We start from the raw sequence: 11321 nt of genomic DNA on the forward strand, positions 1-11321 counted from the left end.
TGTCACCATAGTGTGTTTTTGCTTTTCTTTTTGGCTGTGGGAACTTAGTTCCCCAACCCAGGATTGAACCTGGGCCCCCCGCAGTGGAAGCACAGAGTCCTAACCACTGGACCTCCATGGAATTATCCTCCATCTGTGTGTTTATATTTATATTTTAGGAGGGTTAATGAATTTATAGGACAAGATAATACTAATACTAACGGTAATAGAAACATTTATATAGGGTTTGCTATGTGTCAGGCATTACTCTAAGAGTTTTTTGGGGGGGCTGCGTTGGGTCTTTGTTGCTGCGTGAGGACTTTCTCTAGTTGTGGCGAGCAGGGGCTACTCTTCGTTGCGGTGCGCGGGCTTCTCATTGCGGTGGCTTCTCTTGTTGCGGAGCGTGGGCCATAGAGTGCGCGGGCTTCAGTAGTTGTGGCGCACGGGCTCAGTAGTTGTGGCTCATGGACTCCAGAGTGCAGGCTCAGTAGTTGTGGCGCACGGGCTTAGTTGCTCCGTGGCATGTGGGATCTTCCCGGACCAGGGCTCGAACCCATGTCCCCTGCATTGGCAGGCGGATTCTTAAGCACTGCGCCACCAGGGAAGCCCTACTCTAAGGGTTTTAAAAATATTAACTCACTCAATCCTCACAACACTCCTAGGAGTTAGGTTCAATTATTACTCCCATTGTACAAACAGGGAAACTGAGGCACAGAGCAATTAGGAAATTATTTTATTACATTAATAAGGGATCTTATATCAAGCAAAAATAAATGTAACCCTTTTAAAAGAATTAAAATATACATGATAAATGCAAGGCAATTTAGAGACTTAATGTCGAGGAAAGTAGTTTTGTCAGAATCCCACAGACTAATTCTGATGGGGTCCATAACAAAATCCATGTTGACATTAGGCCTCTTCCTTCCTCCAAACTGTTGACACTGGTTCTCTAAGGAGGAAAAGGAGACTGAGAACCAGGCCTCCGGGCACCTGAATGCAACCTTGCCAGCCACCAAACACCTGTTAGATCCGGTTCCCAAGAAGTTTTGAAGTTTAGAAATGTATCCTGGTCCTGTTTCTAAGTCACTCCCTTGCTAGGTCTTGCAAAATTAGACTGCCGCTTTTTAGATGTGCATAAACCTCCTTTCACCTGAGATTCCAGAGCCAGCGTTTCCTTTCAGCTTCATGCTTCCTAGAAAATACCAGCTTTCCTAAAAGTCACTATGATTACTATTTTGGACACTCCAGCCCCTCTCTGTTTCAGGCCCTACATTCTTTGTGAGGGCCATCTTTAGGTCAAGCCCAGGCTGGGTCCCTGTTAGACTATAGCCAAGGTGTGTTGTCAGTGTGTGTGGCCAATTTGATGATGGAAGAATCATCATTGCGCAACCAGGCTAATCAAAGTCTGAGAAGGTCGCTTATTTATTTAACAAAATAGTAGGACTGAAATGAAGGACGTGGGTTTGTACCCCCAACCAAATCCTGGAAGTTGTGAGCAACCTTTGAAGCTGGAACAGAGTAGTTTGGGGGCCGATCGAAGGAAACCACTTTACACTGCCGGTAGTGTAAGACTAGTTGCCTGCAATAGGTTTTAAAGTCAAATAGGTGCAAGAGTGGTTTAGAGAAATTCCTGAGTGATGCATGAGGAAAACTGTGGGCTACCCGGAGTACAAGCCCAGTCTCCCATAGGGGCACGACCAGGGGACATGCTCTCCTGACATACGCCCTTAGAACCTCGATCAGAGGCAGAAATTCTGGCCAGACCATTGTGCGGACCGGCGGGGGGCGGGGTGCAATTCCCATATTGTCAAGGACCCTGAACCAAATCCAGGCCACTTTCCGGAGCTAACCGTCCTCGATGTCACGTTACTAAACTGCAGGCCTAGGGATTATCCCTGTGTCACTCCCTCCTCCCCCACAGTCGCAGTGTCCAGGTGGCTTTGTGAGTCACCCAGACCCTCCGTAATAAGCCCACCATGGGTGGGGCTGCCTCGCAGTTTCTCGCCCCTTCCCGCCCTGACTCAGCTCTCTTGATCTTCGAGCTCGGCTTTCGTGCAGGCAGAAGCCGCCGCGGCGCCCGCCCCACCGGGCATGCTCAGAGCTCGCGCGGGCTGTGACGATCGCCAGGCAGCGCCCGGCCCGGCGCTCTGGGCAGCGGCGCGCGGGTCCCTTTAAATCGGGCTGGCCGGTTGCCAGGCAACGGCGCGGCCCGCGCTGGCCCTGCACTGCAGAGGCTCTGCCCGGGACCGGTCCGGCCGGGTCGCGTTGGCCAGCGCCGAACCCAGGGCAGCCGCCCGCCGCTGGTGGTCGTCTTCAGGGAAGAGGGGCCGGGGCCCACCGGACCCCACCCACGCCGCCAGGTACGTCTGCACCCGGCCCGGCCGGGGCTCCCCAGGCTAGCCCCTCGCCCTCCCTGGGTGACCCGGGCGGAGGCAGCGCGCTCCCCGCCTCGAGGCCCACTGCGGGTTTCTTCACCCTTTAGGGCCCCGGCCCGGAACTGGCGGGCGTTTGGGAGGGAAGGGGACAGGGTGTGGGACTCGGGGTGTGGAAGGAGGAGTGGGGTCAGGCCTCGCCCCTGCCCTCTCCCTGCCGGCCTGCCAGCAGAGGGTAGGGACTGGCGAGGTGGGAGGTGTCAACTGCGGTGGCGGCCCGGTCAGCACCCCGACCCTACCCACCTCGTCTCCACTGGAAGCAGCGGTGGCAGGAGTTTAGTTAACCATTTACAGAGAAAACCCCCAAACTATGCATGCTTAGATGCAGCTTTATAGCAAGAAAGTGACTTCCATACTAATAAAGTACTCGGCCTTTCGGAATTGAGGCGACTTCGTATCTTTTCTCCTAGAAGGAATTATTCCACACTAATAATAAAGAATTGGGGGTAAGAACCGTGCACAGGGCCCGGTTTTCAATGGTACTTTGCTTCGCTCTCAATATCGGCCAAACAATAGAGAAGACAATTTGTCCGCTTGGCTCATATGTGAGGACCATGAAAGATTAAGGCAAAAACCGGGATCACCTCCCTTTTTAATGATTTTTCAAAATAACTGGACCCTGGGGGAGGGCGGCAATGCCTTGGCTCCAGCCTCTGCTAACGTGGCGCTTGGCCTGCTCCTTATCAACAAGCATGCCGCTGTGGCCGCCAGCGGTGGCTCATTTGTTCAATAGTTGCTAAAGGCGAGGAGGTACCGTGTTGAATAAGATGCCACCATGATTCTTGTCCCATCTGATATTTGCATTGCTTGGGGAAGGAAGACTTAATGGTGTGATAGTTGGGAAATTGGGTTGACAAGTTAAAAAGAAAACTTGCTTCAAGCTTTAACTTGCTTTAAGCTACATCTCATATGAACACAGATTTGGGCATTTTGGTTAATTATATATTCACCGAAATATATAAAATATATTTTATATATAATATATTTTCTTTTTCAGTTCAATCTGGAGAAGGAGAACAGTGGCATCAGATAGAAGACTTTGGACGTCAGGAACTGTAAGTACCGTTTTGCTGGCTGATAGCTGGTTATGGAGGTTTAGAAGCACAGAGCCTCACCCAGTGTAAATCTTCAATCTTTTAACTAGACCATTAGTCTGCACTGTCAGTACACTATCAAAAAAGCCTCGTAAAAATACAAAAGAAAAGTGTCCTGAAGACTTTAGGTGAGCCAGATAAACTTTAAGGGAAAAATAAAAGCCCTTTCCCTAAAATGTCACCCCCAAAACCTCATAAGCCAAAAGAGAAGTTATAAATACTTACAGAAACTCAATTAGAATCAAAACATTGTAGGATTTTCAGGAAGAATATTAAGGGTCATTCATTCAACAAATATTTATTGAGGGCCACTATGTGTCAGGCAACAGCAGGGATACAACCATGAATAAGATGCCAGGAGATCACAGCATATTGATAAAATGAAACTGTGTATGAAATGATGCAGGAGCACAAGAAAAACTCAGAGTGCGGAGTCATCCTTGATAATCTTCAAACTGATACCCCAGTTGTAATATTTCTAAGACATTATTGGTGGCTCTGAAAAACACTGGGACACTTGGAAAGTTCATGGTAAAGCAATTGGTGATCAAAAATGCAAATCTCCTCGGATGTGGAAAAGACTACAACTCTTCTGCTTAGAATCAATTTAGCTTTGGAAATTTGGGGATGTCAACAATTTACAGGATTTAGGGCTAATTCTTCCACGAAGATGCAGGTCGAATTAATGTAAGATTCAAGTTTCGGTTCCCTCCTACTTACCTTAATAGTACTTCCTTTTTTTTTTCAAACTGACTTTTTCTGAGGTCTGATGACTTCAGGCTGGCAACTTTGAAGTACATATCTTTGGAGAAGGGTTGGGTTGTTTGACTGGTTTATGTTCCAAGGGAGGGTAAGGAAAATCTAAAAAAGAACAAAACCCATTGTGTATAGTATACTTCAAAATTGCTTCCATTTTCATTTTCAATAATTTCTCCTCACCACCTGGAAATAGGTATATTGTCCCTATATTACATCTGAAGAAACTGAGGTTCACAAAAGGTAAGTTTTCACATAGTTCTAAAGTGTGGGAGCCAAGATATCTGACTCCTTCAGTCTTTTTTTTAAACCATAGTCCGTACTTAATTCCTTTCTCAAGAACTTTCTTTTCCTTCCCCACAATTTTGCATGGTAGAACATGTTTACCCACCTTCCTTCAGACAGCTTTGGGCAGTCCTCATTTTTGTGTTTAGTTTCTGTAAACCAATGATCTTTGAAAGGCTGGAGAATGGAGAAGCTCCCCTAAAGGGAGCAGGTCAGAATCTTCTGGAGCAAGGAGAGGGGATAATGATGGCACTGTTTTGTGCCTGGGAACAGTGGAAGCAGAAAAATAAGTTGAGAACTACTGCTTTTATGTGAGAACAGATTGGACAACTGAGCAAAGAAGCAAGGCCAGTGACTTTCTTTGAAACAGACGTTTTTTTTCCTGTCTTGGCCAAGCAGTTTTTCTGAGGGTTGAGAGAACCGAACCATCCAAGAATAATGGGAAAACGTTGCCTGGGCTAAGAAGGGCCTTTTGTCTTCCCCTTACTGCCCCATCACAGGTTGGAGATGACCTTTTCTAAACATCACTCCCAATTTACAAAGTTTGGGATGAAGCATTCTTGTGAGGTGGGAAAAAGCCTCTGGAGGTTTCCCAGTCCCTGCCTACCCCTGCTTGGAAGAATAATTGCATTTTGCAGACAGATCAAGATTTATGCAAAAGAGATGGTCCTGAAATTTTGAAATCAAATCTAATGTAAATGAGATAAGGCAAGAAAGAAAAGAGATCTTTGATTTTTATGTCATCAAATTTCCCTAAAGCATGTGGTTTAAAGTATAAATATTTTAGAACATAAATAATTAGATTTCACATATTTGATCACTTATCCATCTTAATATGAGCATATTCCCCAGGACCCCATACCTTGAAAATGAAAATTAGATGGTTTTGTGAGTTTCTCCTTTCACAATAAACAGTGTATTACTTTCTGGAACTCTTTGGAGACATATATGCGTTCGCCCAAGATTTTTATGAAACAGTTTTACCTAAAGATCCATAATAAGTGATCACTCTTTGCTTAGCTTTCAACAGTTACATTGTTATATGATATTACATTATAAATCCATTTTCAGTTTATTTTATCAGTGGTTCCCAAATTCTTTAGGTGAGTAAAAACCCTTTCCATGAATCAAGAAATTTCCTTACTCCACCAAAATGCCCTACTACTTTGCCACTGCAAAAGAAGTCACCAGAGGATGAATGGTGATGTTTTCAGGGAGACGCTAACTAGAACCGTCAGGTGTCCATTATCGGTTCATGTCAGACACAAATGAACAGATGTAGCCATATAATGGACAACCATGCCTTAACAGTGCAGTCCCAAGGACTTCTGGGGGATCACTGGCTTAGAGGACCACTAATGTTCTTTTTGTCATATGACTTTATATTGTTTTCCTTTCTTTAAATTTTTCATTTCTCTTGGACCTCCTTCCCCTACCCTTCAGTCCTTCAACATCCAATATAGTGTTGGGTAGGCACTTGTAATAATAAATGACCCACTAAAAAGGCATGCTTATACTTTCAGTAATGGCTCTGATTTGATTTGCCTTATGCTGCGACAAATTACCTAATCAAGTTTATTGAAAGCAAAATGGCTGCCACGCCAGGGTAGAGGAAGGAGTATCGTTGTCTTAAAGCATATTTCTTGTCTTTGCCAGAGAATACTAATGTCATACTTGTTCTGTGTAAAAAACAAACAACGCAATCTGTGAAGAGAAAATGAGCCTGGCACCTTTTACCCGCACTCTGGGCTTTGCCATACTCTGTGACTAGATTTCGGAACAAGCCCTTAAAGGATATCTTGCCAATGAAAGAGAAAAAAGAAAGGAAGGAGGGAAGGGGGAAAGGGAAAGGGGAGGAAAGGAGAGAGAGAAAGAAAGAAGCAGCTCAGAGACCCCTTGACCCTGCCCTGTGTAAGCTATGGGAGGGAAATTCCAAAAGGCTTTTCAGACCTTTCTCTTTCTGGCCTTTGATATGTGACATGCAATTCTCCTTACCCTCCCCCCTTCATTTTTCCTCTCTCCTTTTGTGGCCCTTTAAAAATACCTAAGCTCTGAAAATAGTGGGTTGTTTTCTTTCAATTTGTGGAACGAAACCTAACAGAAGAATAAAGAGGAATTTTAGAATAATCACTGAACTGGGAGACAGGGTCTCAGTTTTACCACTCTAGGCTGTGTGGACTTGGACAAGTCACTTAACTTCTCTGAGCCTCAGTTATAAAATAAGTGGACTCTTCCCAGTTCTGTGAAAAGCATGGGCTGTATCAGGAAATTATACAGAGGCCCAGGAAGGAAACGTAGTGACGCTGGGAAAAAAAAAAATATATATATATATGTTTTTAGCCAGAGATTTATGGGAGGGTTGGAGATAGAAGTCACTTTTTCAAGGTGCAGACGCTGGGAAAAAAAAAATATATATATATATATATATGTTTTTAGCCAGAGATTTATGGGAGGGTTGGAGATAGAAGTCACTTTTTCAAGGTGCAAAATCATTAATGAAAAGAGCTTTCTATTTTAACCTTTCTCTATACCCAGACCTCTATCTCAGATTTGTCATTATTGCTAGCTTCATGTATAAAGTGGCCTCACCTTGTCCCTCTGCATACCGCTTTCCTGATCAATATCACCAATGCCTTTCATCCAGAATTAGGTAGGAAGAATAGTAATCTCTCTCCCATTGCTACCTGATTAGAAGCATTTTTAAACTTTTACAGAGTTGTCTGGTAAAAATTTGACTGCTAAAAAATGTGACTGGGCTTCCCTGGTGGTGCAGTGCTTAAGAATCCGCCTGCCAATGCAGGGGACACGGGTTCGAGCCCTGGTCCAGGATGATCCCACATACCGCGGGGCAACTAAACCTGTGCACCACAACTACTGAGCCTGCGCTCTAGAGCCCGTGAGCCATAACTACTGAGCCCATGTGCCACAACTACTGAAGACCGCGTGCCCAGAGCCCGTGCTCCGCAATGAGAAGCCACCGCAGTGAGAAGCCCGTGCACCACAACGAAGAGTAGCCCCCACTCACCACAACTAGAGAAAGCCCGCGCACAGCAACGAAGACCCAAAGATAAATAAATTAATTAAAATGTGACTGGCAATTAGTATTGCCATCTTTTCTCTTTCCTCTGTTCCTTTCCTTTATGATCCCTGTAATAATTCCCAGTATTTGCATTCATATTTCTAGAGAGGGGGGCAAATGGGATTATGATCGTCTTCCTCTTTAAGGACAGATAGATCATCGATGCTTCTGGATGGCGACTAACAGAATAATAAAGTCAGATCGGACTATTTCAAGAGAAAGGAGAGGATGCTCCAATGGCGAATACATACCATGAATTTCAAGTCTTGACTTACGACTGTGGTCTGATTGACTAAACTTAAAGCTTGGGTTACGGCTTTTGAACCAATCATTTTAACACCTTCACTGAATATTTGTACCTTTTCCTTTCCTCAAAGCCAAATAGTTGTCAGTGGAGATGTATCCTTGGGTATAGAGTGAGTCCCTTCCCTCTTCTTTTGGGGGGAAGGTGTCAGGCATGTAGGTATCGAGTTTATTCTCTCATTGTCTGTAGTAAGAACAATTTGTTAGAATTTAAACTATACTTGTTTAAAAAGAAAATAATCAAGAAATAATATATAAAAAAGTGGTTATCTCAGGGCCACAGGCTTATGAGGAAGATTTCTTTTGGTTTTTCCTTGTATGTGTGATTTTCTGTATTTTCCAAAATTCTACAGATAACATGCACTACTGTTAGCATCTTTAGATAATATGAAATATTACAATTATTAAATATTATAATATATTAATATAATATTACATTTATAATCTTTAATAATATTAAAGAAAATACTAATTAAAAAATAAACACAACTGCCATTTTTTGTTACCAAGATAAAATTACATTTGTGTTCATGGGAAAAATAGATGCAGGCATACTCTGATTTTTCTCGGTGGCAATCTTCTAACTATATTACAGCAAATTATGTATAAAATGAATAAAGTGACCCCCTCCTTCTTCTTCCCAACCTTTGGCGGCAACTGCAGTTGCCAGTTTGGTGGCTTCAGATGCCAGTGGCCCTTCAGCATGTTGCTTGGGTCCTTCTTTCTCTCTTCTCTCAAAAGTAGTTACTGATCAAATGTTTCTGTGTTTTAGGAAAGCTGTATGTTATGGACTGTCTTTGAATAGGGAAGACTCCTTGAAACAAAATAAGTATCCTCTAATTTTTGTGAATTTAGAAAGTTAGCTGTGATTTAGTATGGTAAGTTTTCACCTAAAAACTATACTTGGAATCAGTATCTCAAGAAAAACCCATTTGGTGGCATTAATATTTTCGATTGTTGACATTCGGTTCTCATCATGAAATCGCTGTCAAAACGGATAGAATTCTGTACGCTTGGCAGTCTTGCCTAAAAGCAAAGCCCAAGACTGGAATAGCAGGAATTTACAGGTCAAGACAGAAGGGCGTTTGGCAGAGTTAGTCATAAGGAAGTCTGCATGGTATACTTTACCCAAAGCAGCTCACATTGCATTAAGCACTGATGTTTTAGTCACTTTAAAGAATGAATAAACAGTAGTCCAACCGAAAAGAACTAGAAAAAAAAACAGGCACATTGGAAGCAGAGATTTAACTTATCAATATTAACCTATTAATTTAAAATCACTTTTACTATTTTAAAGCAGTCTGTTTTCATGCTGCTTTCTCATAGAATAATTTTCTCTACAGTAAATAGCCAAGTGTGTCCATTTATTGGTTATATTTCATAGGATCAGAGAATTCTAAAGCTGGAAAGGTCTGTAGAACTTAGCTAGTTTAGCCCTTTCCATTTATAAATGAGGGAACTGAGGCCCAAGTCACTCAGTGAGTTAGAGGGAGTGCCAGCCCTCAAATATTTAGGTTCTTACGCCCATGAGCCAGGATTCTTAGTTCTTTCCACTACCCCGGCTGCCAGTGTAAATATGTGCCTTGATTTTAAATTTTGTTTTTCAGGAATTGGAAGAGGTGCCTGAAGAAATGGATGCTAGAAGCAAACACTGGAAAGAGAATATGTTTGCTCCTGTTTTTAGTGCACAGGATATTCTAGATGAGGCTTCTCAGTTTGAATCTTCTTCTGAACAAATGACTTTAGGTAAGGACAAGAGAATGGAAGGGATTTTTAATTTGTCTAGTAGAAAGTTTCAAGAAGAAAATAAATTTAAAAGGAAAGAAGTTATTTCTCAACCAAATGAAAATGAACAAGAACCAAATTTAAGAGAGAGAAAGATAAACATTTCAAAGAATGAGGCAGACACAAATTCTGCCTCCTGTGAATCATCTAATTTGGACATTGCAACTGAAGAAAGCTTTAATAGTGCAGAAGAGCCTCTTAGCTGGGGTACAAAGGAATTATCAACTCCACCACGAAAAGACAAGAAGAAGAAACTCACCGAAGGAATGTCTCCAAAACTTCGCCTGAATCTTTTGAATGAAGAGCTGGAAGCGCTTAATATGAAATGCAGAAAAATAGAAGAGGAATTCGAAAATGCGGAAAAAGAACTTTTGAACTGCAAAAAAGAAGTCTCCTCAAAACCCCTAAGTTTTCAAGAAGCAGGGATGGAAACTTCCAAGAAAGACTGGGAACTTCAAGCCTTAAGAAATGACCTCTCTGAAAAAGCAACAAATGTTAAAAACTTAACAGAAGAGCTCCAGCAAGCCAAAGAGGTCATCCACAAGTTGAGCCTTGAGAACAAGGATTTAAAAGAAGCTGTTAGGAAGCTAAAGCAGCAAACTGAGGTTGGAAATGCACTCCTAAAGGAAGAAGTGAAATTGTATTATGAATTAGAAATGGAAAAGATCCACAGAGAGCTCAACGCCATCAAGAATAAACTGAGAGCGGAGAATACCGTACAAGCAAGAAACAACAGAGCCCTGGAGTTGCTTAGGAAACACTTTGCTTCTGTAATGTCATCAGGTACCCCTGACAGCTTTATGGGGGATTTTTTTTTTAAATAAAAAAGCCTTTCATTAGGCAAATGATTGAGCCAAATCAGTGTTTCTTGTGCTTTCTCCGTGTACAACTTAAAACATGTGTGATGGGATGTGATTTTCATGTTTGGTGAATCGAGATATCCGTGAAAGGTGTAGATGTTAACTTCAAAGCTTCTGCTTTCTCTTTCTACTGAATTTATTGCCAGAGTCCAAATAGAAATGAAGTTTTAGAAATCTCTTTACATATATATATATATATATATATATATATATATATATATATATATATATATATTTTACTCAAAGACATGTAGTGATTCACCAAATCATTGATGAATACGGATCAGCAGACATTTTGTGATCTTGTGAGTGATGTGTCCTTGGCACGTGAATATTCTTCCATCTGTATTCGTTGATATTAACAATAAAAATCTCATTTATTTGTGTAAGCATAACGTGGGTATGGGTCTTAAAGCAGTCTGTTCAGACTCAGTGGGATACTAAAGATGTATCTGCTTTCCCTGAAATCTATCCTTAATTAGGCATATATAAATGTCTCCCCCCCCAAATGTAGGTTTTTCCACCCTCCTGCTGTTTTCCCCATGCTTTCTTCCTTGACCTGGCCACGGTGCCCATAGACCAGAAGATGGCTTAGAGACACGGCTGTGACCTTGGCTACAGCCCTGATTTTTTTTTTTTAAACATCTTTATTGGAGTATAATTGCTTTACAATGGTGTGTTAGTTTCTGCTTTACAACAAAGTGAATCAGTTATACATATACATATGTTCCCATATCTCTTCCCTCTT

The 11321-nt window shown here is 42.3% G+C and overlaps 1 protein-coding gene across 1 annotated transcript; it reads left to right on the plus strand.

Moving 5' to 3' along the window:
- Nucleotides 1-2129: 2129 nt before the first annotated feature.
- Nucleotides 2130-10551, plus strand: CCDC160 (coiled-coil domain containing 160). Its single transcript, XM_024128048.3, has 3 exons — nt 2130-2339; nt 3409-3466; nt 9536-10551. The coding sequence occupies exon 3, from the start codon at nt 9560-9562 to the stop codon at nt 10535-10537; it is 978 nt and encodes a 325-aa protein (XP_023983816.1). The 5' UTR covers nt 2130-2339; nt 3409-3466; nt 9536-9559; the 3' UTR covers nt 10538-10551.
- Nucleotides 10552-11321: the final 770 nt, after the last annotated feature.

The sequence above is a fragment of the Physeter macrocephalus genome, chromosome 21 (genome assembly GCF_002837175.3).
Source record: "Physeter macrocephalus isolate SW-GA chromosome 21, ASM283717v5, whole genome shotgun sequence".
In the NCBI taxonomy this organism is placed as follows: domain Eukaryota; kingdom Metazoa; phylum Chordata; class Mammalia; order Artiodactyla; family Physeteridae; genus Physeter; species Physeter macrocephalus.

Bases quoted from the DNA above. Each gene is read 5' to 3' on its own strand.
- CCDC160 (XM_024128048.3), top strand. From the start codon at position 9,560: ATGGATGCTAGAAGCAAACACTGGAAAGAGAATATGTTTGCTCCTGTT.